The sequence below is a fragment of the Loxodonta africana genome, chromosome 22 (genome assembly GCF_030014295.1).
Source record: "Loxodonta africana isolate mLoxAfr1 chromosome 22, mLoxAfr1.hap2, whole genome shotgun sequence".
In the NCBI taxonomy this organism is placed as follows: domain Eukaryota; kingdom Metazoa; phylum Chordata; class Mammalia; order Proboscidea; family Elephantidae; genus Loxodonta; species Loxodonta africana.
Window position 1 is genome coordinate 66,067,254 of NC_087363.1, and position 27,899 is coordinate 66,095,152.

General features: G+C 49.3%; 1 protein-coding gene and 1 pseudogene across 3 annotated transcripts in view; both read right to left on the reverse strand.

The window, feature by feature from the left end:
- Positions 1 to 17,455, reverse strand: part of PRKAG2 (protein kinase AMP-activated non-catalytic subunit gamma 2) — a 421,068-nt gene extending 403,613 nt beyond the window's left edge. For 2 of the 3 annotated variants that reach the window (XM_064275061.1, XM_064275060.1), the window contains exon 1: positions 16,696 to 17,440. In XM_064275061.1, coding sequence (XP_064131131.1) covers positions 16,696 to 16,809 — 114 coding nt within the window. In that variant the 5' untranslated portion in view covers positions 16,810 to 17,440. Of the gene's footprint in view, positions 1 to 16,695 lie in introns of all 3 variants that reach the window. The other variant, XM_064275062.1, reaches the window with a different exon arrangement.
- A 9,136-nt stretch (positions 17,456 to 26,591) lies between these two features.
- On the reverse strand, positions 26,592 to 27,523 carry LOC100672325 (protein tyrosine phosphatase type IVA 1-like; annotated as a pseudogene).
- Between the last annotated feature and the right edge of the window lie 376 nt (positions 27,524 to 27,899).

Sequence of the window (27,899 nt, forward strand, 5' to 3'; positions counted from 1 at the left end):
GTGCGGGTCACGGGAGACCCGTGCCGACCCATGGAGACTCCGACTGTGCGGGTCACGGGAGACCCGTGCCGACCCACGGAGACTCCGACTGTGTGGGTCACGGGAGACCTGTGCCGACCCATGGAGACTCCGACTGTGTGGGTCACAGGAGACCTGTGCTCCGTGAGTTTTCAGTGGCTGATTTTTCCGAAGTAGATCACCAGGGCTTTCGTCCACGGTGCCTCTGGGTAGACTCAAAACACCAACTTTTGGTTAGCAGCTATGACGGTTAAGATTGTGTGTCAGTTTGGCTGGGCCATGATTCTCAGTGTCTCTATGTGCTCACTCCCATGATGGGATTTGTCAGCCCCTGTGGCTAGGTGAATCAGCAGAAGCCTCTATTCTGATCCACAGACTTGGGAAATTCCAGCCTCTACAATCGCGTGAGCGGTTTCCTGGGTATAAATCTCTCTATATATACTTACACGCTTTACTGGTTTTGCCTCTCTAGAGAGCCAGGCCTAAGACAGCAGCCGATCACATTAAGGGCTTGCACCAGCCAGGGACTCCTTCCCTTAATTAAGCACCACTAATTACCCTGTGGAAACCCTGGTGGCGTAGTGGTTAAGAGCTACGGCTGCTAACTAAAAGGTCAGCAGTTCAAATCCATCAGGTGCTCCTTATAAACTCTATGGGGCAGTTCTACTCTGTCCTATAGGGTCGCTATGAGTGGGAATCGACTTGACAGCAATGGGTTTGGTTTTTAATTACCCTCGGTAGGACACCTTCCACAGGGAGGCAGGGGCAGAAAGAGGGGGCAGGAGGCTAAATTAATTCTTTGTGGTGGAGGTAGCTGACACTTGCTGAAACACGTCCTGTTCCTTCCACACCCTCCTGCACCTCCACCAAGCCTGCTCCCCACGCCTTTCTGCCCTTCCCTGGTTCTGCCATCTCCTGTCACTTCTGCCTTCTCGTAGGGACTGGCCTTTCATCATTCCTGCACAAGGGGGGATCAGAAACAGAAGCACAGCTGACTCAGCCCATGACAGTCACAAAGGGCAGCCTAAGGGTGGGAGCTGGTGTGAGCTTCACCTTTTCCTGGTGAAGAACTGGGAGACGCAGAGGAGGTATGCGCTCCCGCTCCAGACTCATCTAAGGACTAGAGGGGGCATGGCTTGGAAGAACCCAAGTGCCACCCAAAAGCCCCATAATATTCATTCTCTGGAGTAAAGGTGCAACAGCCCCGGGAGATCCCTATCCAGTGCCAAATGCCTGAAGAAATGAGGGAAAAAAACACACTAACCTGAGAAGCTGATCCCAAGAATGCAGGCTGCTTTGCTGTCTTCCCCTACACTCTGACCTTCTAACCCAGAAAAGCACACATCCCCCCAAGGCCTGCCCCGCCTTCCACGTGTGGCGCCTCTGCTGGGAGCCCCCCCACCCCCACCCCACCTGTGGTACGGGGAGGTGGAGGCAGGTGAACATCCAGCCTTGAGCCACAAGATTCTGCTTACCGGGAACCAGCAGGTCAGACTTCTGAGCCCACCACCCCACCCTCAGTGCTCCACCCCAGGACTTGGCCTTCAAGTTCCCCGCAGTTCAACTCAAGGCGAAGGTCATCTCTAAGCACCTTCAACTAAGGATTGAAGCCTTCTGCCCTACGGCTCTCAAGGGCTTTCACTCTGGGCTCCAAGCCTTGGTGCCTCTGACCTTCTTACTATAAATACAGAGGCTGTTAAACACATTTGAACATTTATTTAGCCAAAGCCTTGCAACGGATATAAGCTAAATCACATTTGAAGTAACAACGAAAGAAGCAACTGAAAAGAATCAAACCACCTGAACATGGGACTACCCCAGGAATCTGGCTGGTGTAGTTGCCACACGGGTGGTCTTCACCACGGGCTAATGGATAGAGGAGAAAACCAACACTTCTAGAGCACAAGTTCTCACTCCTACCCTTGATCCCTCCCCGAAAAAAAAAACCCACTGCCGCTGAGTCAATTCCAACTCAAGGTGATCTTATAAGACAGAGTAGAACTGCCCCCTAGGGTTTCCTAGGCTGTGATCTTTATGGAAGCAAACTGCCACATCTTTCTCCTGCGGAGCAGCTGGTGGGCTCCAACCACTGACCTTTCAGTTAGCAGCCGAGTGCTTTAACCACTGTACAACCAGGAGTCCTCCTACCCTTGATATGACATTTAATTCTCCCCAGACCCCGTAAGGTGGGTATAATGAGCCACATTTTACAGGTGAGGAAACTGAGACTCAGAAAGCTTCAGTAAACTGCTCACAGCTGTGACACAGGGAGTAAGGGGGGACAGGGTTCCAACCTTGGTCCTTCCACCCTGACAGAGAGCAGGTGTGACCCATCACATCTCCCTGCTCATTCAAAGACACTGTCTTAGACAGGCTAGTATGATGACAGCAGGCCCACACCTGTCCCCTCTGTAGGTGGACAACCCATCTCCACAGGCAGTGGTAAGGCCAGGGGCTGGTCTGCTCCTGGACCCGCCGTCCTCTCCCCCTGCTTGTGCTCCATATCTTGTGTCCAGCTGGGTGCCAAGCTGCCTCCCAGCGTTTCTGATCAAAGGGTCAGCCTGCTGTCAGAAATACCTCCTGGCACATTTCAGGTATTGCCACAACTCAATTAGGCTGAGCAAACAAAAAGCCAAAGTAACTTTCCCAGGTAGGAGACCAAGGAGAAGCCAACCAACACAACAGCGTTCCTAAAAATTGCCCTTTTATTAAACCAACAAAACATTATTTGTCTGAAAAGTCTCTTTCTGTGATATTTGGCTCTCTTAACGTCTGTAAACAATGGATTCACCCAGGTTTTTCAGAATTAGCTCATAGAGTTAACTTAGCATTTGGATCCTCAAAGACAGCCCAGTTTTTGCTTTTTTGCTGTTTTAACTTGGCCGCTGCATTTCCTCACCATCACCATCAACATCAGCATTAGGGTCAGCTAGGTCAAGAGGTTGTCGATCCCAAGAGCATCTCTAGCAATCTCCCGTGTGGAAATCTCTCTGCATACCAAGATTGCAAGCTGTCACCTACAGACAGGACCACAGGAGTTCAGAACAGGAAACCATCACTGACTGGGATTTCAGTTGGGTCTTGAAGTACGGTTTGGATTTTGGTCAACAGAAAGGAGGACTAAGGGCATCCCTGAAAGGGCACGTAGGTGGTAAAGGCCTGGTAGGGGCTTGATACTCGGCATACACGTGGACTGACCAAGGACTGAGCAGAGCAAGAAGCCACCTGCACCTGCTGGCTGTCAGTGGGACAGGGCGCTTGGAGCTACTCATATCAAGCCCTAGAGTTAAGGTGGGACCGCCATCTCAGGCTATGCACCCTAGAACCCCTCCAGATGCCCCAGCCAACAGGAGGTCTCAGTGAGTGCCCCCCAGGGCTCCTGCGCTCCCACCTCTTTTGAGATAGCCTGAAGTGGCTATAGGGGAATGAATGTGGCAGAGCATGCCCTTTTGCTCTCTCTGGACCTTTGTCCCCACCCTGTCAGGAAGGCAGCAGATGACTGCAGGCCTCATGCTGACTGCCCCTACCCCAAAGTCCACCACAGACAGGTGTCCCCTGCCTGTGGGCCCAGGCTTCCACATGCCCGACCAGCAGCCATGCCTGGATGGCTTCGTCTCCTGCCCGGGAAAGTTATTTTAGCTAAGAGTGCTTCCAGACAGCAGAGTCTCTCTCCCCGCGCATCCCCAAGGTCAAGGCTGGTCTCACATGACAACAACATGCATGCTAACGGGGAGGGTCACAAGGAAGCCTGAGCAGACAAGAGGGAGGAGAGGAGGGCACTGATGGGGTCTGCTGAGGTAGGCTGAAAGTAACCCAGAGTCAGGGCAATAGCAGACCTCACTGGGGGCTCCCAGGCTGTCCCACCCACCACCTCTCCATTTCTGGACTCCGGCAGCACCCACAGCTGGCACTGCTCACCCAGCATCAAGCAGGCACCTTGGCCTCCTTCGTGCACAGCCCAATCCCATACCCCACAGGGTCTCGGCCCAATGTGCTGCCCACTCCCAACTGTGACGATGACGTGGAAAGGCTGGATGGCGGGAAACTCTAATCATGAAATCTGGAGGCACGGGGGCCACAGGGAGGACGTGAAGAGAGATGGATGGCTCTGCTCTCCACCCAGCACGTGCGAAGACCCGCCTGCATGAAAGCAAGTGCTTCAGAATCTCCTGTGGTAGTCTACAAGAGTCTCCCTCTCGGACCCCGCCCCAGCTCTCAGGAGCATTTCAGTCTCAGACCTGCCTGTCCACACTGCTTCGGCCACACTTCTGCCTGTGCGCCCTTGTAGTGTATCCCCTCCCTACGGCCTCCCCCTCGAGCCCCTTCTCTCACCCAGAGCCTCATACCACCCTCAGTGCCCTGTGTCCACGGCCCTTCCCTTGGGCCACGCACTAAGGAAACACCATGCAGGCCAACTCAGCCTTTCACCCAGGCTGGCACCAGCACAGTTGGCACAGCTCTACCCAGAGGAGGAGGGCGCCATGCCCAGTCTCACCACCCAGACCCCCAATGGTCAAGGAGGGGAGGCTGGGAAGCAGGCAGGGGGAACACATGGGGAACACGCCCTTCCCTTGCAGTGGGTGGGTCCCAAGCCCAACAGGAGAAAGAGGCGTGGTGGCTGGCCAGCAGGGCCAGGCTGAGGCAGATCTGGACAGTTGAGAGAAATACTCCATGCAAGGAGGGCAGCTACAAGGACAAGGTACGGCTTTTCTGAGCTACAGTGGATTCTCATCCAGTGTCTGGAAAATTGCTGCACGAGGCAGGAGATGCGGAAGCCCTGGGCCACCAGGAGCACGCTGGGGTGTGAGTCCCTCCTAGCCTGCAGGGCAGGGAGCCGGACCCTACCTGCACAGTGACCTCACCGCACTGCACCTCCGACAAAGGACTGTGTGTGTGACTGATGTGCCAAGGCCGACACGTCCGTGGCCCACTGACCTTTGGCAAGCAGGCAGGCGGGAAATGGCACCCGGATTACAAAGGGGCAGCCTTGTGCAAAACATCACCAGAGACTTTGAAACTGCCCTCAGAGAAAAAACACACTTTAAAATGTTTCCTGAATGGTAGTGAACATTCATCCTCTGAAGGTGGCTTTAATTTCTGAAAACACTTCAAAGTTTATGGGCCCAGGTCTGAGAGTTAGGGCGGATGACCAAGGAAGTTAACACTCGTATTAAAAAAAAATGAGAACTGAGTATAATGAAATGCTGTTACTGCTACTAACAGTAATTTACCATGATAATTCCTGTTGCTGGTGGCTCATAACTTGGCTCTGAAATTTGCTGGCTAAGAGCACAGCACCAAGCTCAGCGTTCAGAGAGAGAAATACCACACGCATCACACATAACACACACACACAAACAATACACAGACACCGCACGCCATACCACACGTACACACATCATACACACACACATACACACATACCACAACACACAAACCTACACACCACACAGTTATACACCCCATGACGTGTTCAGTGCCTGACACACAACAGGCTCTCAATAAATGCTTGATGACGCAGTAAGAAAATCTAGTATAGCTTTGGGAACTATGTATCTATCCGATAAGGGTTTAATATCCAAGAATACATAAAGAACTCCTACACACAACTTAACAATGAAAAGACGGACAACCCAATCAAAAAATAGGCAAAGGACTTGAGTAGATATTTCACCAAAGAAGAAATACAAATGGCCAACAAACACATGAAGATGGTCAGTGTCATTAGTCATTAGGGAAATGCAAATCAAAACCACAAGGAGATACTGCTTTACCCCCACGAGGATGGCTGTTGTAAGAAAAAATGGAAAGCAATGAGTGTTGGTGAGAATGTGGGGAAATTGGAATCCTCATCCATTGTTGGTGGGATTGTAAAATGGTACAGCCACAGTGGAAAAGAGTTGGGTGGTTCCTCAAAAAGTTAAACATAGAATTACCATATGATCCAGCAAAGCAGCTCCTAGGTATATGTTCAAAAGAACTGAAGTAAGGACTCAAACTGATACTTGTACACCAATGTTCATTGCAGCATTACTCACAACAGCCAAAAGGTGGAAACAACCTAAATGTCCATCAACAAATGAAAGGACAAAATGTGGTGTATACATACAGCAGAATATTGCTCAGCCACAAAGAGAAATGAAGTCTTAATACATGGTACAACATGGAGGAACCTTAAAAACGGTATGCTGAGTGAAATAAGTCAGTCACAAAAGGACAAATACTCTACGATCATACTTATATGAAATATCTAGAACAGGCAACTGTATAGAGACCTAAGTTTATTAGTGGCTACCAGGGGTGGGTGAAAGGAAGAGGGGGAAAGAGGGGCTCATTGCTTAGTGGACATTGAGCTTCTGTTAAGGGTGATGGTGAGGGAAAATTTTGGAAACGAATAGTGGTGGTGGCCAAACAACATGATGAATGCAACTAATGGTACTGAATTGTACATGTGAAAAATGTTGAAACGGCAAATGTTTTGTTACATATATATTTACCATAATTTTAAAAAAATAAAGAAAAACTGGCATAGGATTTCCTGCTCCCCTGTGTAATGTTCATTCCAACACTCAGTTATTGAAAAACCTAGAAAAAAGAACTAGAGAATACCCACCTTAGAAATTATAGAAAGTGGATAACATTTTTTGAGATGAGAAGGCTGAAAAATAGCCTTTAATGACCTTCACTGAACAAGGGGTCAAGCAAAGAGTAGGGAGACCCAATCCTCACCAAGCCACCGGCAGGCTGCTACCCAGGCAGCTACAGTTTGTCTTCTGTGCGTCCGTTATACTGGTGGGCATCTCTCCTGATCCTACAGTCATCACCTTCTTCCCCAAGGCCACCTTGACTGTTCACGGGGAATCCAAAGCCAGAGCGGGGGACACGGCTGAGCAGAGACATGAAGCGCCCAGTTAAGATGCAACAGAGAGTTTCCTTGACAGGTTGGACTAGAAGGGGTGTGAGCATTAGGCTGCCTGGATTTCTCTTTATGGGGAGGGTGATGACATTATCAATAGTAATAGCATCTCACGGGTTATTTCAGAGACAAAGAGAGATGACTTACATAACAGCATGGCCTGGCACATAGCGAGCACCCAAACAATATTCACTAAATCTGATGACAACTGTGCCACCCCAGATGGTATTTGATAATCAATACTAGTGACCAGTCCTAAAACCCAGAAAAAGCCCACTGCCCACGAGTCAGTTCCGACTCATAGCAACCCTACAGGACAGAGTAGAACTGCCCCATAGAGTTTCCAAGGAGCACCTGGTGGATTTGAACTGCTGACTTCTTGGTTAGCAGCCATAGCACTTAACCACTACACCACCAGGGTTTCCTGACCAGTCCTAGCCACCAGAAATGAATATGCCCATCACGCAGCCTCTGAGTTGCAAGGAGAAAGAAAGTTCTCTGGGGGTGCTGACTGCACAACAAACATACTGGCAACAAGAATGTTAGTCTCCGCCTACGTCCCATGGCTATTTGCAGGGCCAGTGCTGAAAGGCGGGTGGAGCTCGGCTGGAGGTTTCCATATCAGCCCAACAAATGGCAGCCTACTTGGAGGTTGGCCTGTCAGCCTTCTGGGAGCTGAGCAGGTGACTGGACTGGGTGGCCCCTCATCTCCCCCTACTTCTCTGCACCCTCTGGCTGTGCAGAAGGGCCAAGAAGGGGGCTCTGGATAAGCAGAGCAAGCCCCTCCCCCACCCTAGCTCCACCACACCGAGATTTGCAGCAGAGGAGGAGCAGTCGGGGTGGAGAAGGCAAGGGAAGACCTTGATCGAGCGTCTCCAAACCCAGCTCTCTACGAAACGTGGAACAGTTCAATGAGCTGCGAAAAGCCCAGCCTCAGCACCCCTGGAGCACGCTCCCGTCTCTGCTCCCCAGCACCCTGCTCAAACGTCTCTACTAGAATATACTGGGAGCTTTGGGGCTGATCCTCAGACTGTGCTTTGTGGGCAAAGACCCTGTCTTGTTCACCTTTGTATCCTCAACACCTAGCACCAAAACTAAACCCACTGCTGTGAGTCAATGACAACTCATAGCGACCCTACAGGACACAGTAGAGCTGCCCCATGGGGTTTCCAAGGCTATAAATCTTTACAGAAGTTGACTGCCACATACTTCTCTCATGGAGCAGCTGGTGGGTTTGAAGCGCCGATATTCAGTTAGTAGCAGAGAGCTTTAACCACTGCACCACCAGGGCTACCTCCTAGAATACCTTAGCACAGTGCCTGGAAAATAGACATATTCATTGAAGAATTTCCAGCCCCAGCTCTCATCCTGCCTACCTGCGAAAAGTGCCCTTTGTAACTCTCCAGCTCTCCACCTCTCTACCTACAAATTGAGAAATTTGTGCCAAATGGTCTAAAAGTCTAGGATTCTCCCTCTCTGGCGCCCAGCCCCAGCTTGCCCAGAGCACATGCTGCACTCTAACCTCCTGCCATCCTTCACGGTGGGGCTCCCGCGGTGCTCCCGGGACCTCAGCCAGCTCGGGATCCCCTGCTGGGGGCACACCAAGGGCCGAGCCTGCAGAGCCCAAGCCGCTGCAGAAGGAAGCAGGGCTCCCCGCAGCTAGGACCAGGCCTCTGCCCGGTGGAGGAAAGGCGGGGACCTGGGGTTACAGAGAACAGACTGGTCTTTGCTGCACGTTCATCAGCAGCTTCGCTGCCAGGTCAGAGTATATCAGACCACAGGCTTCGGGGAAGCCCCACAGACGGTGGTAGCCAATTGGCCTGTGACAAGCCGTGAGCTGGCACAGAAGGGCTTCCTGTCAACAGGAAGTGAAGGATGGAGATTAAATTTTCAAAGTACGGAGTGGAAGAGAGAGGTGGGTGAGATTCAGATTAACTATTCCGGTGCAGGGCTGAGTGGGCACAGCTGCAGTCCTTCCCCTCCTGGAGGCGCACACCTCCAACATGAGCCCTTTCTTTGGCGCGGGGCATACACCGGCCCATGTGCGGGTCTCTCCGAGGGCCCTATGGCTAAGCCTGAGACACTGCAGGCTCCTCCATGGCTCCCCGGCTCACCCTCGAGCTGGGTTATGGTCAGTGAGCCGGGCAAACAAGAGGGTCCTGCTGGCCTTGTCTGCACAGCACCCTGTCTGCCTCTGCTGTGCCACGTTGTGAGAGGTTCGAAACGTGTGGGCATTTGATTCGGTCTTCCGGTTACCAAGATGGGTTGGTCCGCCACCTTGGAAGGCATGGGGCAGCAGGTGTTTCATTGTGACCACACTTCCTGCTCACCGACGCACTGTCCCTGGGTCACAGGAAGGGCTCACAGAGAGTGAAAAGAGCCGAGAAGGAGAGCAGGATTCTACACCAGTCACTTAGAGTGCCACATCCTGTTCAATAACCTTAGTGGCCCCAATAAAAATAAAATGGTGCTCACTCGTCTCAGCTGGCCCCGTGTAAAGTGGGGATGAGTATGGAGACAGAGGGATTCCGTTCCTGTGTCATACCCAAGGCACTGAGTATCCGATTCTGCAAAATTAAGCATTTTGTACATACTCTGCACTGTGTAACAGTGTGAGCTGTTCACAGGGTCTGGACTCCCTCTGCATGGGGAGTCATGTACATATTCTTCATCTGCCTGGCACCCCTCCCCACAGGCTCCACACTGGGCTCTGTGTGTAACTGGCATTTGGCCAACACGCTCTGCCTGTACCTCAGGAAGGCACCCACTGGCTAACTTGCTCATAGTGGGCAAGCAAAGCAGGGGCATCCAGCCTCATTCATAAACCTCATAGCCACGGAACAGTTCTGGGGCTCCATCCCTGAGTAACTTGACTCTGGGTCCCAATGTCATAGTCTGGGACAAAATCTATGCTGAGGGGCTCCAAGACCCTCCAGTACCTAAAGAGCTGGCCCACATTGGGCTACCCTGGCTGGAGGATGGCCTGTGCTTTTATCTTCATTTGAAAGTCAAAAATACCCTGCCTTCGTATCTCTTCTCCAGGACAGGTGAAAAAGGTAGGTAGGTAAATAGAGAGATTGTTAGAGAGAGAAAGACAGAATGATTCATGGGGGACAAAAGAAACACATTATTATTGCCCTGGTGCAAATGGTTAACCTGCCTGGCTGCTAATCAAAAGGTTGGAAGTTCAAAAGTTTGGAGGTTCAAGTCTACCCAGAGGTACTTCAGAAGAAAAGCCTGGCAATCTACTTCCAAAAAAACTCTACGGAGCACAGTTCTACCATACATGGGGTCACCATGAGTTGGAGTCAACTGGCTGCCGGTGCCTGGGAAGCCCTGAACAAATTGTTTTGAAGGCCCTATGAAACCAAAACCAAACCCGTTGCCATCAAGTCCATTCAGACTCATAGCGACCCTACAGGACAGAGCAGAGCTGCTCCACAGAGTTTCCAAGGAGCACTTGGTGGATTCAAACTGCCAACCTTTTGGTTAGCAGCCATAGCTCTTAACCACTACACCACCAGGGTTTCCTGGCAGAGCAACTACCCGAACAACTTGTAAGAAATGCAGAATTGTGGGCCCCCCTCCTCGAAGACTCTGATTCAGTAGGTCTGGGCTGAGGCCTAGGATTTTATATTTTAAACAAATACTGGGTGATTCTAATTAAGGAGGTCCTATAGCCACATTTTGAAAAGCATTGCCCTCAACCCTAACCCGGGAGATCTTGCTCAGGTGGTACAATTTGACCAGGGTAAAGGCCAAGATCAGAGCCATCTGAAGCCTCCATTACGCCAGGAGGCAGCTCCCTTTTCCTCCGCAGAGACCTCAGCCCAGGGTATTTCAGTGGTGTTATGGGCGGCAGGTGCTGCCTGGATTCAATGCTCCATTCTCAGGGCAGAGCAGTAGCCCCCCATCCCCACATGTCTGCTTACGCCCCTCCCTCCAGGAATGCCCAAGCAGAGCAGAGCTGGCTGGGCAGAGGCTTCTGGTCGGCAGCTGGGGCCTGGCACTCCGGCCTCCTCAGCAGGTCAGGCTTCCTTGGGAGACCCCACAGACAAATACATCAGCAAAGACATGCCTTCCAGACCGAGTCACGTCTCCACATCCTTCCCCAGGGGCCAGCTGCTCTTCGGTCTATTTTTGGTTTGTCTCCAGTGATGCTGAAGGGTTTCTGGAGCATCTCTCCCAAGGGGGCCAGGGACATGTGCGCTCTGTTGGTCACGCCTGCCTACTCAGCAGCAAATATTCGGCCGCGGCGTCAAATCTGCACTCCGCAAGGCCTGCCTCAGTACCCCCACTGGCTCCTGCCCCAGTCCTTCTCTCCAAATTCCTATATCCCCCTGGGTCTCCTACAGTTCCAAACACCCACAATACCCCGGCCAGCAGTCATTAATTAATGTATATCTGAGAGATATACGGATTTCAGCATAAATAGGGAAGCTGCTTTTATCAGACAGACAAAAAAGGAGGAAAGAACATGCTTGCTCCTGGCGACAGCTGCTCTGGCAAAGTTCTGGCAGAAAGCCACTCACAGCCATGCTTCCAATGAGTTACTTTCTCAAATCATTCCAACCAACTTTATTACTGTCCTCCTTTACATCAGGAATGAAGGCTAAGAGGAGGTAAGACAAGACACTAACTCACCACAATTCGAAACACTACAGCCACCTTGCTGCTTTGAAAGGCCCAGAGACACTCCAGAAAGGTAACTGTATTCAATCCCTCCTCTCCCACTTTGCCTTTCCCTGACAGTATCCAAAACGTGATCAAACTGCCTAAGAATGGGGCTAAAATCAAGCAGAACTACACCCTTAGATAGGGCGAGGGCCATTTCCCTTCCCATCCATCGATGTAATTCCATGTATGTATTACTTTATTTAATAACTCGAAGTCTCCCACTAGCCACCTATGACAGCCCATTGGCCCAGGGTGTTCCCTAAAGTGGCTTTCTCCTCTCTGGTGCCTCGAGGCATAGCAGGGGCTGTTGGTCAAAAGAGTGTGTATGTGGAGGGGTGGTATGGCTAGTTAAGGACAGGAAATTAGAGGAAAATTATCAGAGCCTGGGAGGGAGGTTGGCAATTACCGCCCCAAATACCGTGGTCATGCTTTGGTTCATGCACTGGATATTGGGCTGGGGGCTGAGATCGACTGGGTCCAAGAGGGTCTCGGAGGCGTACAAATTCAAGAATAGGCAAGCTGTTTGGACACTAGAGGCCCTCAGAGGCCTCGTGACTGTGAGCACCCCTGGAACACCACCAACTGAGCCCCACCCACAGGAGTCGCCACACTGACTCCCAGGAGCAACTCCCTGGTATCCAAAAAGTCCTGGAAAATGACATTCTTTCCACCCCACGATCATGTGATCTAAGGATGAGGAAGAGGATGCCATTTCCTGGGGGTGTGCTAGTGTCAGCTCACATCCACCCAGACTACAGCTGAACACATCATTTTCCGCCAAGAACCAGCTCTTTATACTGAACATCTCAGAACCAGGCCATCAACTCAATACCCATCTCCCCCGCCCTTTGTCAGAAGCTAGGCTCACCAGCGATTCCTTCTACTGTTTCTCACAGCCACACTTCCTTGTTACTCTAGTTCAGGCCCTCAATAGCTTTACCTGGATTTATACTGGGGTTCGGACTGGCTCCTCACACTAGCCCTCCTCCCCTTTGCACACAGCCACCAGGCCAGTCTCATGAAGCATCATTCCCATTACTTTCGATAGCTCCTCTCTTAGTTAGGGACCCCAAAGCAAACCTGAGACAGGGACGTAGGCTCAGTACTTTATTCCAGGAAGCACAAGGAGGCAGTGAGGAAAGTGGGTCAGGGAAGCCAGAAAAGCCAATGACCCGTTGCTGTCAAGTTGATTCCAACTCACAGCGACCCTACAGGACCAAGTAGAACTGCCCTATAGGGTTTCCAAGGAGCTGCTGATAGATTCAAACTGCCGACCTCTTGGTTGGCAACTGAGCTCTTAACCCTGCCCTACGAGGGCTCCAGAAAAGCCAATAAGGGCCCTTTAATGAGCAGACTACCACCATGGGCAACTGAGGCTCAGTCCTGCTAGGGGCAACTGAGGTACCTTGCAGAACACACTTTCAATTGTCTCACCAAGGGATGGGGATGCTGGGATGCCTATCCACCAACTACATCTCTCATTAGATAAGTGTCCCGAGGGCACAATCATAGCATTTCCAGGGGGCCGAGCAAGATGCCATGGTCCAGGAGAGCTCCTTCAGGCAGAGAGTACAGACACAAGTAAGAAGCCATTGGTATGAGATGCTTCGGCGAGCTTAGGGTGGCCATGGGCGCATGGGGTAGGGCATCAACAGCATCTGCTGTAGCTTCTTACTGCCCAGGGAAGAGGTCTTCACTCCCTGGCCTGACCTTAAACTTCAAGTTGCTGCATAAAATACAGTTAAATTTGGATTTCACATAAACAATAGATAATTTTTAGTATGCCTTATCTGGGACATACTTATACTAAAAATTATCCTGTTTATATGAAATTTAATTGAGCATCCTCTATTTTTATTTGCTAAATCTGGCAACCCTGCTTGGAGGCCCTCCTTGACCTGGCCTCGATTCATTTCCTACTGCCCTGATTCTCAAACCTGGAAGCAGCCTTCTAAACTCCTCCTCTGGGGAGGTGCTCATGCTGGCCCCCTGATGGGAGTAACTCCCCTACTCCTCATACCTGTCTCTAGCCTACCCACCCTCTTGGGGCCTAATGTCCTCTCTCCCTTCTAGAAGCCTGGACTGCCTGCATAGGTCGTTTTATGACCTCGTATCATTTCCTCTCTTCTGTCTGAATGCCTAGCCTGGTACAATGACAGCACGTCATTGCCAGCTAGGGATGAGACCCCCAGCCCCAACAGCCACTGTGAGCTCCGTGAGGGTTTGACACAGCCTCTCTTGCTTTCACTGCTTCTGCCACTTCAACTAGACGCCGGACGGCGTCAGCCCTCAGTGAACGGCCATGGAATCAATGAATGAATGCTACTTTCCATGAGGGCCGGGTCATGCCAAGAATGTTATAGAAAGCAGCCAAAGTCATCACTAGCAGTAGGAAGGGTGGTTAAAGTTTCTCAACTATAACATGGCCTTTCAGCTCCCACAGCCTGGCCTCTCAGTCATTTCACTGGTTCTGGATTTGTTCCTACACCCCCTTCCCCCGACACTCACTGCTCACACAGGGCATTTGGGGCCTGGTTCAGGTACTTTCTCACTACAATCTACAATCAGGCTTTCCACAGGACAACGTGATTTTAAAAAACTTCTCTCTCCTTTTTTTTTTTTTTTTGCATTAGGTGCTCTGGTGTATATGCAATAGCCGGTTGTTTTTTTTATGGTTTATTTTTGTTGTTGCTGTTAAGTATACACATAGCAGAACACACACCAGTTCAACAGTTTCTACATGGACAATTCAGTAACACTGATTACATTCTTTGAGCTCTGCAACCATTCTCACCCTCCTTTGCTGAGTTGCTCCTCTCCTGTTAATAAAGACTCACTACCCCGATGGTTCCCATACAATCTTTCAAGTTGCTGCTATCAATCTGATTCCATACAGATCGTTCTTCAAAGAGAATAATGCTCAAGGCAGACTTTTTTCACTAACTAGCTAAACTATTGTTCGGTTTTAAGATGACTGCAGGGAAAATTTTTGGTTTAAGGTTTAAAGATTATTTCAGGACAAAAGTTTCAGGGGTTCATCCAAACTTCATGGCTCCAGGAAGTCTTGAGTCCCTAAGAATTTGAAATTCTATTCTGCAATTTCCCCCCTTTGATCAGGATTCTTCTATACAATCTTTGATTAAAACGTTCAGTAATGGTAGTCAGGCCCTGTCCAGTCCTTCTGGTCTCATGGCAAAGGAGGCAGATGTTCATGGATACGCATTCCATATCCTCCTCCTATTCCTGACTCTCCTTCTTCCTCTGTTGCTCCAGGGGAATAGAGACCAATTGTTGTACCATGAATGGCCACTTGCAACCTTTTAAGACCCTAGGCACTATTCATTGAACTAGGAGATAGAACAGAAGCACTGAACACATTATTTGGTCAATTAACTGGGATGTCCCATGAAACCATGGCCCTAAAAGTCTAAACCAATTTTACATTGGTTATTTTTTTTTTTTTATCTGAATATCACTACATCCCTGTTGAGTAGGTAAAGCAGGTATTATTACCTCCTTTTGACAAATGTGAGAAACTGAGTGGTCAAATGGTTTGCTCAGGGAGTCACTACTAACGGGAAGTTTGTAGTAGCAATTCTCTAACTTAAAATTTGCAAACATGGTCAAAACACGTCTTCCATTAGCGATGTAAAGTGCCACTCAGGTCACTGTTGTGGCCACACAGCAGCTCTGGGCCCAGCCTCCCGCTCCATGTGCTCAGCGCTGTGCCCGGAGGGCTGCTCACGTGGCCCTGTACGCGGCTGCCTGAATCAGGACAGATTAGAAATCTGGGCTTCCGCCCCCTGGACTCTACCCAGGGATGGATTACCCAATAAACAAGGTACGCACGGGCTTACTTGTGCTTACTTACTAATCTGTAGTGCACAATTTCACGAGTTTTTCACCACATCGAAACCCACGTTAAACTGTGCATTACTGATTAGTACATAAACACAAGTAAACCCGTGCCCACCTAGTTTACTGGTTAATCCGCCCCTGACTCTACTCTTCGTCGTCCAAGAGTTATACACACATCAACCGGAAAGTTTAAACAGGAGGACCTTGGAGAGAGTCTAAAAGTTAGAGGTGCGTCCAATAAACACAGAAGGGAAGTGCTAGTGGGGTTCCGAGGGGAGAATAAACGGCGGCTACCCGAAGGCGCCCCACAGGCCAGGCCGCCTTGGGGAAGCACTAGCTTTAACCAGGTGTGGGAGGGAGGCGGGGAGACCCACAGCGCACTCTCACCCTGTTCCCAAAACCAAGCATGTGCGTGCGTGCATATGTGTGTGTGTGTGTGTGTGTGTGTGTGTGTGTACAAATCTTTACCTAGTCGGTAGAGACCGGGGGTATGACTCAGTCGGGGGCTTTCTGACCCGTAAGGGCTGCAGAGCAAGTGCCACCACCCGAACCCCTCCGCATGGGGAGGCAGGGGCAAGGGGCCACCTGCGAGCTACCTGTGCAGGCACGCCTCAGGGCAAGCGCATGACCCCCCGCGCACTCCTGGACTGCACAAAGTCTAGCCGCAGACGGATCCAGACAGCCAAAGTCTTGGCCCGGCGCCAGCTGGCCCCGACTGAAGTTCGTGGCTGCCCTAACGGGTCAAGGCGCCCCCAGCCTCCCAAGTACGAGGCCCGAAACCTGCTCCTGGGGCCAGACGAGGAACGATGGCCAAGGAGCCTCTGCCCAAGCCCCGAGAAACCCCAAGGGAAAGCAGGGGGCAGCCCCATTGCAGGGCGCAACCAACCGGCGAGGCTCCCCGCGCGGCCCGGAGCGCGCGCCACTCGCCTGCGGCTCCACCCCCGCCGCGCATCCGCGGCGCGCCCCGCCTCCCGGAGCTGGGCCACCAGGTCCTTTCCCTGCAAAACAACCCGGCGCACCGCCCACCGCACCGGAGCCCTCAGGGTCCCGGCGACGCCCCGCGCCCGCCGCTGCCTCAGACAGCCGGCTGCAAGCGGCAGGAGCTCGGCTCCGGACCCGCCCTGCGCCCTTCCCAAAGAGGCCCGAGTGACAGGAGGGTCGCGGGCTCACGCGGGGCGGGCACGCGGCAGGGCCGCGAGGCGTGAGACCGCAGCGGCGGAACTCACCGGAATATGCACGCGCAGCGAACGCCTCTTGGGGCTGGAATTTTTCTTGCTGCTGCTCCCGCCGGGGCTGGAAACATCCTTCTTCTTCTTGGTGTCCATGGCCGCGCTTCCCATAACTTTAACCCAAAGTTAATTCCGGGCGACTTGCTCCTGGAACCGTCCTCGGCTCTCACCTTGGCCCGGAACTTCCCTCCCTCCTCTGGCCGTCGGACTGGATCCCTTCCACTTCTGAAGACACCTTGCGGAGACTTCCGCGGGGAGGTGGAGCGGGGACTCGCGGCGGCCGCCAGCCGGGAGGGGACGAGCTCCGAGCTCAAGCGTCCTTTTTTTCCTAGTAGCTCATCGGACGCCAAAGCAAAGTCCAAGGCTGTTCTGTGAGACTCTCGGAGCCTTACACATGGCAGAGGGCTCCCGCCGCTGCCGGGTGACAAAGTTTCCTTCCCTTCGCCAAGCAAAGCAACATTTTCCACCCCCTCGGCCCTTTGCACAGGCTCCTAAAGGTGATCTGGAAGGCAGGTGCAATTTAAAAAACAACTCGGAAAAACAGTCCTCCTCTGCCCGCGCCTGGAAGGGAAAATCTGGCGAGAATAGGACAGTTTGCATATAAATACCATCCAGGACCGCAGAATCTGCCAGCCCGAGCCTGACCGGCCAGTCCCTCCCGCGGCGGGGGCGGGGAGGGAAGAGGAGGCGCCAATGCAAACAACTGCTCTCAATTGGGCGAGTGGGTGTCCGCGAGCCCGAGTGCGGGGGGTGGCTTGCACCGCCCAGCCGGCGGGAGCTGAGAGGAGGCCGGGCCCCCACGCTTTCCCCGCCGCGCTGCCACGCCAGGCGGCCGCGCGGGACCACGAGCAGCGAGGCGGCCTGGCCAGACTCGGGGAGCCGCGAGGCTGGGCGGGAAGGCGGCCGGCTTGGAGCAGGAAGTGCGCGCGCGGGGCGCCCCTCGTTCCCGCTCTTCCCGCACCCCAAGCGGCACCCTGGCCACCGCGCCCCGTGGCCCTGCCGGCGGCCGAGGCGCTCGGGGATTGCTGGGAGCTGGCTTCTGATGCATCTCGTCTCACACGGTCTCTCTTTAGTCCACTATAACACACGCTGTCCTGTCCGCGCCGCCGCCGCGGCTGCCCCAGAAACACTCGTTTTCGGTGGGACTGCACAGACTAGCACGCCCTCCCAGCCGGGAACGCCCTGGGACCGGCTGCGCGGCTTGCGGGGCGCAGCGTCTCAGCCGCGCCCACCTCTCGTTCTCCGGCGATCCGCAGTTGCGCACTGTGCTGCGGTAAGTGGTGGCCTGGGCGATGCATTCTCACTAGGCGCAGCGGAAACCGAGTGGTTCCGGAGACTGAGAAGAGGACGGGGAGGGGAGGGGGCCCGAAAACCTGCGACGGGGTACTGCAGCACGGCATGTTAGAGCGGCCGTTTGCCCAGGGTTCTGGCAGAGTTGGGGCCCCACTAGGTGCGCCCCGGTGTGGCGCGACCTTAGCCCTGAGACACCGCCCTCTTGGCTGAAAGCTGGGTGAGTGCTGGGGTCGGGAGTCTCCTCCCCTTCTGCTCTAGGCTCTGAAGACGCTGTGGACCCCGAAGGTCCCTCGAGCGCCCAGAATGCTGACGTCAGTTCAGCTGCTCTAGTAATCAGTAATGCAATGAGCCCACCTTGAGAAAGAACGCGAGGCGAGCAGCCTCGGGGTCACCGTGGAAGCCGGCGAGGGGATAGATAGCCCTAACTTATCTGTAGGTGCTGGAATTCTTAGTGTTGTCTCCTCAGAGTAGGCATGGCCCTAGTCTCTCCTATGGAGAGTTTGTGGACAATGGCGCCATTACCACTCCTTCGATAAAAGATCGGGCAGCACTACGGAGAAGCAGCTCTTGTTTCAACCATCTTTCCTTTTCCAACCCAAATTGTGTAAAACCCTCTCCATCTGGGTGTATTTATATTCTTCCTCCTCACCTGCTCTGCAATCCAGACTGGAAAATCTCCCCAGCCCAAGAACAGTGCCTGGCTGTCTCAAGAAGGTCCCCATCAGATGTTCCAGAAGGGACTAGTCTGGGCCTTCCTGCCCCCCAGGTGTGACATTTCTTGCTTTGGCTCCTGACTGGTTGAGCACTAGAGGATTTCAGGAGACACGGCAAGACAGTATTCATTAAATGCTCACACGCTGGTTAGAGGTAGAAAAGGGTAGGTAGGCCTTTAGCCTATGTGATGTAGTTTAAAGAACCTAGGGAGCCCACCCTCACCCCATAAAAATTAAATTGTCATTTAAATATCATCTGTTTCACTTAAAATTTTAATGCATGTCACAACAGCAGTTTCTCAGGGTGTAAAACACAAAGCTGTCATCACTCATTTACACTTCGTTACGGCTACTTTTGGAGCTCTGGTGGCGCAGTGGTTAAGAGCTACGCTGCTTACCAAAAGGTCGGAAGTTTAAATCCACCAGGCGCTCCTTGGAAACCCTATGGGGCAGTTCTCGTCTGTCCTAGAGATTGCTGAGTCAGAATCAGTTTGATGGCAACGCGTTTGGTTTGGTTTATGGCTGTTTTTATCACTCCATTTGATAAGAACCGGTTTTGGAAGGAAAGATGGAGAGATCAGAAGGGAGCCAGTCCGTGGGAAGAGAAGTCAGCCTTTCAGGGGTCTCCGGTGGGAAGGATTCAGAGTGGGGAGCTGTTGTGTTACTTCTCATACTAAACACTTTAACTGGGGACTGCCCTGGTTTAGGGGACACTGTTTAGCAATTGTCATAATGTTACTTTTGATAACTGATGAGTGTAAATAAGTGCAATTATTCATCAATAAAATTGATTTGTTCTGGTTTTATTTTGTTGGAGTGCATACTTTATGGCCTAGGAATTTTAAAGAAAACCATTTTGCCATACTGCCTGCCTTTTTTTTTTTTTTTTTTTTTTTGTCCTGGAGCCCTGGTTGTGCAGTGGTTAAGCCTCGACTGCTAACGGAAAGGTTGGTAGTTTGGACTGACCAGCCGCTCCAAAGGAGGGAGATGTGTCAGTCTACTTCCATAATGGAAACCCTGTGGAGAGCAGTTTTACTCTGTGCTATTGGGTCACTATGAGTTGGAATCTACTTGACAGCGAAGGGTTTGGGTTTGGCTTGGGTTTTTTTCAGGGTTTCAAACCAGTTCTTGCCTATTCAGTCATGGCTGAGAAAGCAAAACCGGAACAGACTCAAATTTTTTTAATTTGGGTGAACCGGAACATTAACCAAAACGATGAAAGTTACAGGTGGAAGCAGTGCTGGAAACTTAATCTCCCTCTTAGAAAACAAGGGTAGCTGCATGTTGTTTACCAACCAAATCTTTTCCCCATTGGATTTTAAGCAGGGTTGGAAACAGCTTCGCTAGGCTCAGAGACGGCTGCCGACCACTCCACCTTGAATGTGCGTCACTCTCCACAGTCCTGCCAATAATTCAATCCTACCCACCAGGCTTCCGAAGGGGCTTACTGCGCCTCTCCCGAGTCTTATTCCGGGGCTTTGACCCATGATTTTTTCCGTTTCGTTTATCGTGCGGGAGCACCCAAATTGTAACGATTTGGGTCTGTTCTGCTTTTGCTTCGTCAGCCATGACCAAAGCAGTCGGAATCAGTTTGCATCCCTAGTTTTTTTGTCTCACATGTTAATACTTCTGGAATCTGGGCGTTTCTCATAAACAATGTCAAAAGAAGCTTACAAGTCTTTTTTTTCTTCCAAATTAATAAATGGAGTGCACATCTTCTGATCAACAGAGTACTTAGAATGTTTTGCTCTGGGGCATCTCTAAAACTCCCATCTTCGCCTCCATCTTGCTTTGCACACAGCTTTTAGCCAGTAGGTAAACATGGTTTGGAAACTCTGGTGACATAGTGGTTAAGTGCTACAGCTGCTAACCAAAGGGTTGGCAGTTCAAATCCGACAGGTGCTCCTTGGAAACTCTATGGGGCAGTTCTACTCTGTCCTGTAGGGTCGCTATGAGTCGGAATCGACTCAACGGCCTTGGGTTTGGCTTAGTTTTGGTAAACATGGTTTACCCAAGAAACATTATTGATATAGTGACCCCCCTCACATTGGTTGTTTCTGAATGCCTTGACCTATCACCCCCCTCTCAGGATCAGGACCAGAGTGAGACAAGTGTGACACAACTTCAAATGCTCAATTTAAGGGGGCACCAAAAAAACTCAGTCATCAAGATAAATGGCATTTTAATGCAGTATTTCAAAAATCAAAATTAATGCAGTAAATTCTATCAAGAGCAAAATATCAAAATTTTAAATACAATATTACTGATTTTCCTTTTTGCCTTTATGGTCCAATATTGCTCATCTCAGCACTTTTTACTGATCCTGCCTTTATGTAAAATTTTGATTAAAAAATAATATAGCATTAAAATGTCATTTATCCTGATGACTGAGATTTTTGGTGCCCCCTTAACTTTTGAGGCAAATGCCTCACTCACCTCACCCTACGGCCCTGTTCTTCCTATTGATGGAAGGATGACAAGTAAAAGTTGAACAAGACAGTGGCATATCATGGAGACAACCTTGTGTGCACTAAGAGACAACCTTGTGTGCACTTGAGTCCTGTTTGAACACCATGCTGACTTGCTCTGTGACCTTGAGCAAGTCCCCTAGCTTTCCATCTGTAAAAGGAGTGGGTGGTCTTGGGAAGATTTCTAGGACCTCTTTAACTCACCCACCAATAACCCATCCTCTGGTAAAATCAGCAGTTCCCTTGTCTGTGAAAGGCAAGGAAAGCTGAGACTCTACCTGCTGCCATCCCACCTTTCTGGTTACAAGGAGTGGGGAAAGAGTTGGCTTCACATTCAACAGTTGGCTTTGACCTTGGAAAGGGACTTTAATTCCGATGAAGCGCATGAAGCACTCCTGGAGACGAAAGTGTTTGTCCCTTATTTAAAGGGAGGGACATGGCCCAATGATATGACAGACCGAGGTGATGGTCGGTTTCTTGGAGTTAACTCAGGAGTTGGGAGTCAGGAGTCCGAGAGTCTCCCTCCTTGAAGCTGCTCTAAGGATACTTTATGGAGAGCTAGGCATTAGAGTGTCAAAGATCAAGCCTTGTAGCAATATTGAGTGGCTGCATCAGTACACACGATTCCCCCACACTTGGAATGCACCACTGGGAGCCCTGGAACATCTTTGAGAGACTGCCTTACACTTAACGTTGAGGCAGAAAGTGAAGAGGAAAGGATAAGATAAAGCACTCTGGGAGTGGTTGGCTGGATTGGAGTCCAAGCGATACCACTGACTAGCTCTCTGGGAACCTGGGCAAGTGGTTTAACCTAGCGCCTGTTTTCTCACTAATGAAGCAGAAACAATGCCTCCATCACTGAGTTATCTTGAAAATTTAAAGAGAGAATTCATGGAAAGCACCTGGCATATAATAAGCGCTCAAAACGCCTTGGGATTAGCCAGGTTGCACATTAGCTTTCTTACTCAGCTGCCTTTAAAGTCGAAATACCATGTTGTGCTCTCCTGAACGGAAAGAACATAAATAATTTATGGATTGAACTGTGTCCCCCCCAACCCCCAAAATGTGTGTCAAATGTCTAGGCCATGATTCCCAGTATTTTGTAATCGTCCACTATTTTGTCATCTGATGTGATTTTCCGGTGTGTTGTAAATCCTGCCCCCATGATGTTAATGAGGCAGGATTAGAGGCAGTTATGTTAATGAGGCAGGACTCAATCTGCATGATTAGGTTATGTCTTGAGTCAATCTCTTTTGAGATATAAAAGACGGGGGACCTCATACCACCAAGAAAGCAGCACTGGGAGCAGAGTGCATCCTTTGGACCTGGGGTTCCTGTGCCTGAGAGGCTTCTAGACCAAGGGAAGGTTGATGACAAGGACCATCCCTCAGAACCAACAGAGAGAGACAGCCTACCCCTGGAGCTGGCACCCTGAATTCAGACTTTTAGCCTCTTAGACTGTGAGAGAATAAATTTCTCTTTGTTAAAGCCATCCACTTGTATTTCTGTTGTAGCAGCACTAGTTAACTAAGACAAACAAAGTCTTTCACCTGGGTGGATGAGCTGGACCAAGAAATCTGGAACCAAGGTAAGCTGGAGTTAAGAAGCCCAGTTTTCCCTTTAACAGATAAAACAAAGATAAATGTAACCGGTGTTGTTCCCTTTCAAAGTAAGGCAATGGGCAATGACATTGAAAATATTTCAGAGTTCAAAAAAAAAAGTGATCTGAAGGTGAACGTACATAGAGAACATTGTCAGTTCCTGCTGTCTTAGGCTTGGTTATCTAGAGAGGCAAAACCACAAAACCAGTGAAGCATATATACTAGAGAGAGAGAGAGAGATTTATCTCAGATGGCTCACACAGTTATAGAGGCTGCCAAGTCCCAAGTCCATGGGTCAAGCATCAGGCTTCTCCTGACTCATAGCCACAGGGGCTGACAAATCCAACATCAGCAAGTCAGATGGCAGGCCACTAGCTCATAGACTATGGAAGCTGACAAATTCAAGATTGGGAGGTAAGATGGCAGGCTGCTGGCTCACAGACTGTGGAGAAAAATGAATCCCAAGATCAGCAGATAGTACAGCAGGCTACTGGCTCAAGTCCCAAGAACCGGAGGTCAGATGATGATGAGCTGGATGCAGGATCCAGAACAAGTGAGCAAGCTTTGCCAGAATGTCCATATATGTATTTTGGATACAGGAAATTTCCCCAAGGAAATTTTCCTTACAACTGATTGGCTGACCACAATAGATCACATATAGAGGATGACCACATCATTACATAAAAGTTACATGGAGCACACTGAACTCAGGAAAAGTAGCATTGGTGGTATATTTATGTCCCTCTGGACTCTGAGGGTAGGACTGACGGAATGAGGCAAGAAAAAAAAATCCATAGGACCTATCAAAATTCAAACACACTCAGTGATTTAGAATGCATTCCATTAGTGAAAACACATGGTATCAAGAAAAAATTCAAAGCAGAAAATAACTGGGTCTTGAAAGGTTAAATTGCAAACCTCTATATCATTATGGTGGATATCATTATGGACATTTTATCAGTGTCAGGATTGAATTGTGTCCCTAAAAATATATGTCAACTTGGTTAGGCCCTGATTCCTAGTAATGTGTGGTTGTCCTCCATTTTGTGATGGATGTAATTTTCCTGTATGTTGTAAATCCTAATCTCTGCCTGTGGTTAAAGAGGCAAGATTAGAGTATGTTAAAGAAGATTAGGGTGGCATGTAACACCCTTACTCAGGTCACATCTCTGATCCACTCAAGCATATATACCAGAGAGAGAGAGAGAATTTCCCTGGGGTGTGGCCTGCACCACCTTTTATCTTACAAGAGATAAAAGAAAGGGAAGAGAGTGGGGGACCTTATACCACCAAGAAAGCAGCACCAGGAGCAGAGTGCATCCTTTGGACCCTGGGTTCCTGAGCAGAGAAGCTCCTAGCCCAGGGGAAGATTGATGACAAAGGCCTTCCTCCAGAGGTGACAGAGAAAGCCTTCCCCTGGAACTGTTACCCTAAATTTGGACTTCTAGCCTATTAGACTGTGAGAGAATAAACTTCTGTTTGTTAAAGCCATCCACTTGTGGTATTTCTGTCATAGCAGCACTAGATGACTGAGACAATGAGTTAGGATGTACTCAGTTGCAAGTAACAAGAAACCCAACCAATACTGGTATGCTGGTTCTGGGTCTCTTTGCCCCTAGGTCCATTCCTTGCCTTCCTGCTTTTCTCTGTGTTACAGCAGGACAGACACCTGAGTTCTGTGTTTCCCACCCTGCCATCTGAATTCTACCAATGGGAGCTACTGAAGAAGATTAGAGCACAGGGAGTAAGGGAGAAGCCAGAGTATTTCTCCACCACCCACTCTGCCACTGGGGACCTTTCCAGCAGTGGCTGGGTCTCCTCCAAGGTCCTACCTCTATTGGACAGGTCTAGAGAAGTTCCAGCTTCCACCAGTGACTCCCTTCCCTGGGCTCTAGCAACACCACCTTCTCCTCTTGTCCCTCCAGCCATGGGCGAGTGGGCTGGGGAGTAATGACCTCCTGTTTTTGCTAATCTCTGGTTTATTTTACTGTACCTTGTTTGGCTTTTCAGCTTTTTTCATCACCTACAAAACTAGTTGTCTGCATTAAATTTCCTCTGAGTTAAAGACTGCAGATGGTTTTCGTTTTCCTAGTTGAACCCTGACTGACATAAGTGATTTATACAAAAAAAGTCATTTATTTATCACATAAAAATGATTAAGCTAGGCAGTTGCAGGGTCAGTGGCTTCATGATATGATCAAGGACCTGCAGGCTCTCTTTATGTTTCTGCTCTGTTGTCTTCAGTACCTTGGCTTTTGGTTCTTACGCTAATGGCCTCATGATCACAAGGTGGCTGCCACAGCTCAGAGCATCATATCCTCAACAACTGTACTGAGGCAGGGAAAAGATCTTTCCAAGAAGCCCCTAGCTTTCATTTCTGCTAATTAGTCATGACAGCAGGGCATGGGTGTAGCCAATGCTTGGCTTATTCCAGTGGTTCTCAACCCTGGCTGCCCAGTAGACTTACCTGGGGAGATCTTTAGAAAATGACAGTGCTCAGAGCTCACCGTTGGGATTCTGATTAAATTGGTCTGGGGTTGGCATGGACATCATTCTTTTATATATATAATTTCATCATTTATTTAGATGTTTAAGCTCTCGCAACTAGGTTTTTATAAGCTGATGAACACTGACAAATTATTTCTCCCACAGAACTATAACCACACATTCCCAGACTGTATAAATATACAGTTGAACTAACATTAATATACATCACCATTTTATCAACTATATATAAAACAAATTATCAAGCATCCAAATATTAAGTTACACAGCTCAAAAGGTATATAAAAATTAGAGTCTGCTCAATTCATTAGCAGAGACTCACTTCTTTTTTTTTGCCAGAGAGGTTGGAAAGAGAAGAAAAAAAAAGTCAAACAAAAATAAATTAGTAAACAACTTCCAATTGATTTAAAAAAAAAAAAAAAAAACGAAACCAAACCCACTGCCATCGAGTCGATTCCGACTCATAGCGACCCTATAGGACAGAGTAGAACTGCTCCATAGAGTTTCCAAGGAGCGCCTGGTGGATTTGAACTGCCAACCTCTTGGTTAGCAGCTGTAGCACTTAACCACCACACCACCAGGGTTTCCTTCCAATTGATATGGGGAAAAAAATGACAAGAATTTCAGAAATTTTATGATTAAGAAATGTTTTAACTACAAGAACAAAGCATCTCTGCCTTTTAAAAAACATTTACTAAATGAAAGCATATTCTACGTGTTCTGTATGAGACAAAGGCGACATTTTACTAAAAATATTTAGTAGCCCTCCCCCGTTCTTTTTTCAGGTCCTCCCTGTTAAGTTGCACTCCAAACTGCAAACATTAAATTAACTGTAAGGCTTTTTTTTTTTCTTTTTGGTCTGGTGACATTAAAGACATGTGCTTCTGTAGAATGTACAGATTTTTCTAAAATCTGATTTTTTTGCAATGATTTTGAAATTAGATTTTTCAGAATGATTTTCCATAAAAGCACAAAATGAGATTTGTAGAAAGACAGGCAATAATCGCTGTAAGGCCTGCTAAAAATCCAACAAAATTCAATGGTTGTACAAGCCTGATGTATACTGGTATGAATGTGGGAGCTGTAAACAAAAAGTGAGCAGGCAAAAAACTAAAGGTCCTACTTTCAATGTTTGAAATGACTGAAGGAATAAACCACGTAAGGTCCAGAGTGTTCACAGTTCCTCAAATTTTTTAGTTCTGTATGGTACTAAAGGAAACCCTGGTGGTGTAGCGGTTAAGTGCTACGGCTGCTAACCAAGGGTCGGCAGTTCAAATCCACCAGGCACTCCTTGGAAACTCTACGGGGCAGTTCTACTCTGTCCTATAGGGTTGCTATGAGTCGGAATCGACTCAGTGGCACTGAGTTTGGTGTGTTTTTTTTTTTGGTACGGTAATAAAAACATACAAGTGTTGTGCTGGGTATTTTGGCGCCTAATCTCTTCTTATATATTGATAAGAATCTGGCATGGGAACGGATTTAAAGAAGACTTATAACAATACTGCATGATTTCTGGAAAGGTCAATTGGTACAAACGATAAGCACATTTTAAATGCTGAACAGTAAGAAACCTTTGCCAAGTGTCCAGATAGGTTGATCATAACCGAAACATGGAGGTTGCAATTCTGTCAAGCTTGTTGCCTGGTACAACCGCTTCTCAATACTGCTGTGGAAGTTTTATTAGACCTACCCACCAAACTAACACGTTGGTAAATATGCATGACAAATTAGGTCCCGTCTCAAGTTCCATTTCTAGTTCACCATCAGGCACCGGTTTTATTAATGCAGCAGTTGTTTCTATGACGCTTGGAGACTTTGAACCACAGCCACATTTTAGGACTCTACTTCTCCAAACACAAAAGTTCCTTGCTGTCGAAAGCTCCACGCTGCTTTTGTCTCCTGAACTGTACTGCGTCTTCATATCTCATTCCACCTTCAGCTAATGCCGGGGCAACAAGCACTGGAGCGCTCCGAAGACCTGCCACACAACAAACGGCAATACAGCAGGTTCTCCACAAAACTTAATTTTTACAGGACTTAACCAGCCATCAACATTCTGGTTGGACTGCGGTGCACCATCATCACCAGGCCAATCGCGAACATGGATGCTTTCTTCTTCCTCAAGAGCAGTGTCTCAAGCTGCCTTACATACTCTTACTATCTTGGTAACTCCATATTCCGGAAGTTCCTCTATAAATTTGTTTAAGGTCGTGTTGATTGGACTGTGTGTCTTCAGAAATCTCATGTTCTTGTATGTGACTTCTACAGGAGCTGGGCCTTCATTGGAGCCATGTTAATTTCGTTAAAAAAAAAAAAAAAAACACTCAATAGAGTTATGAAAGAATTTTAAAAAGTAAATACAGAAATGATGTAGAGAAACTGAAGTCTACTTCAAAATATGCTTCTTGAAATTCTCAGTGTTGGGAGGAGTGGAAATGAAAGGAACCTCCTAACAAGCAGGCAATTCTTCAATCCAGTAACACTGAGGCCAGAGAAAGGAAGCGCCCTGAGGTTTCCCCCTCCAGGTCAGAGCTCCTGAAAACTGCTGGGCCGATTTCCGTTCCACACTTCTGTGTCCAGGTTAGCTGCTCTAAGGGGGCCTCTCTGGGGAGTAGTAATGA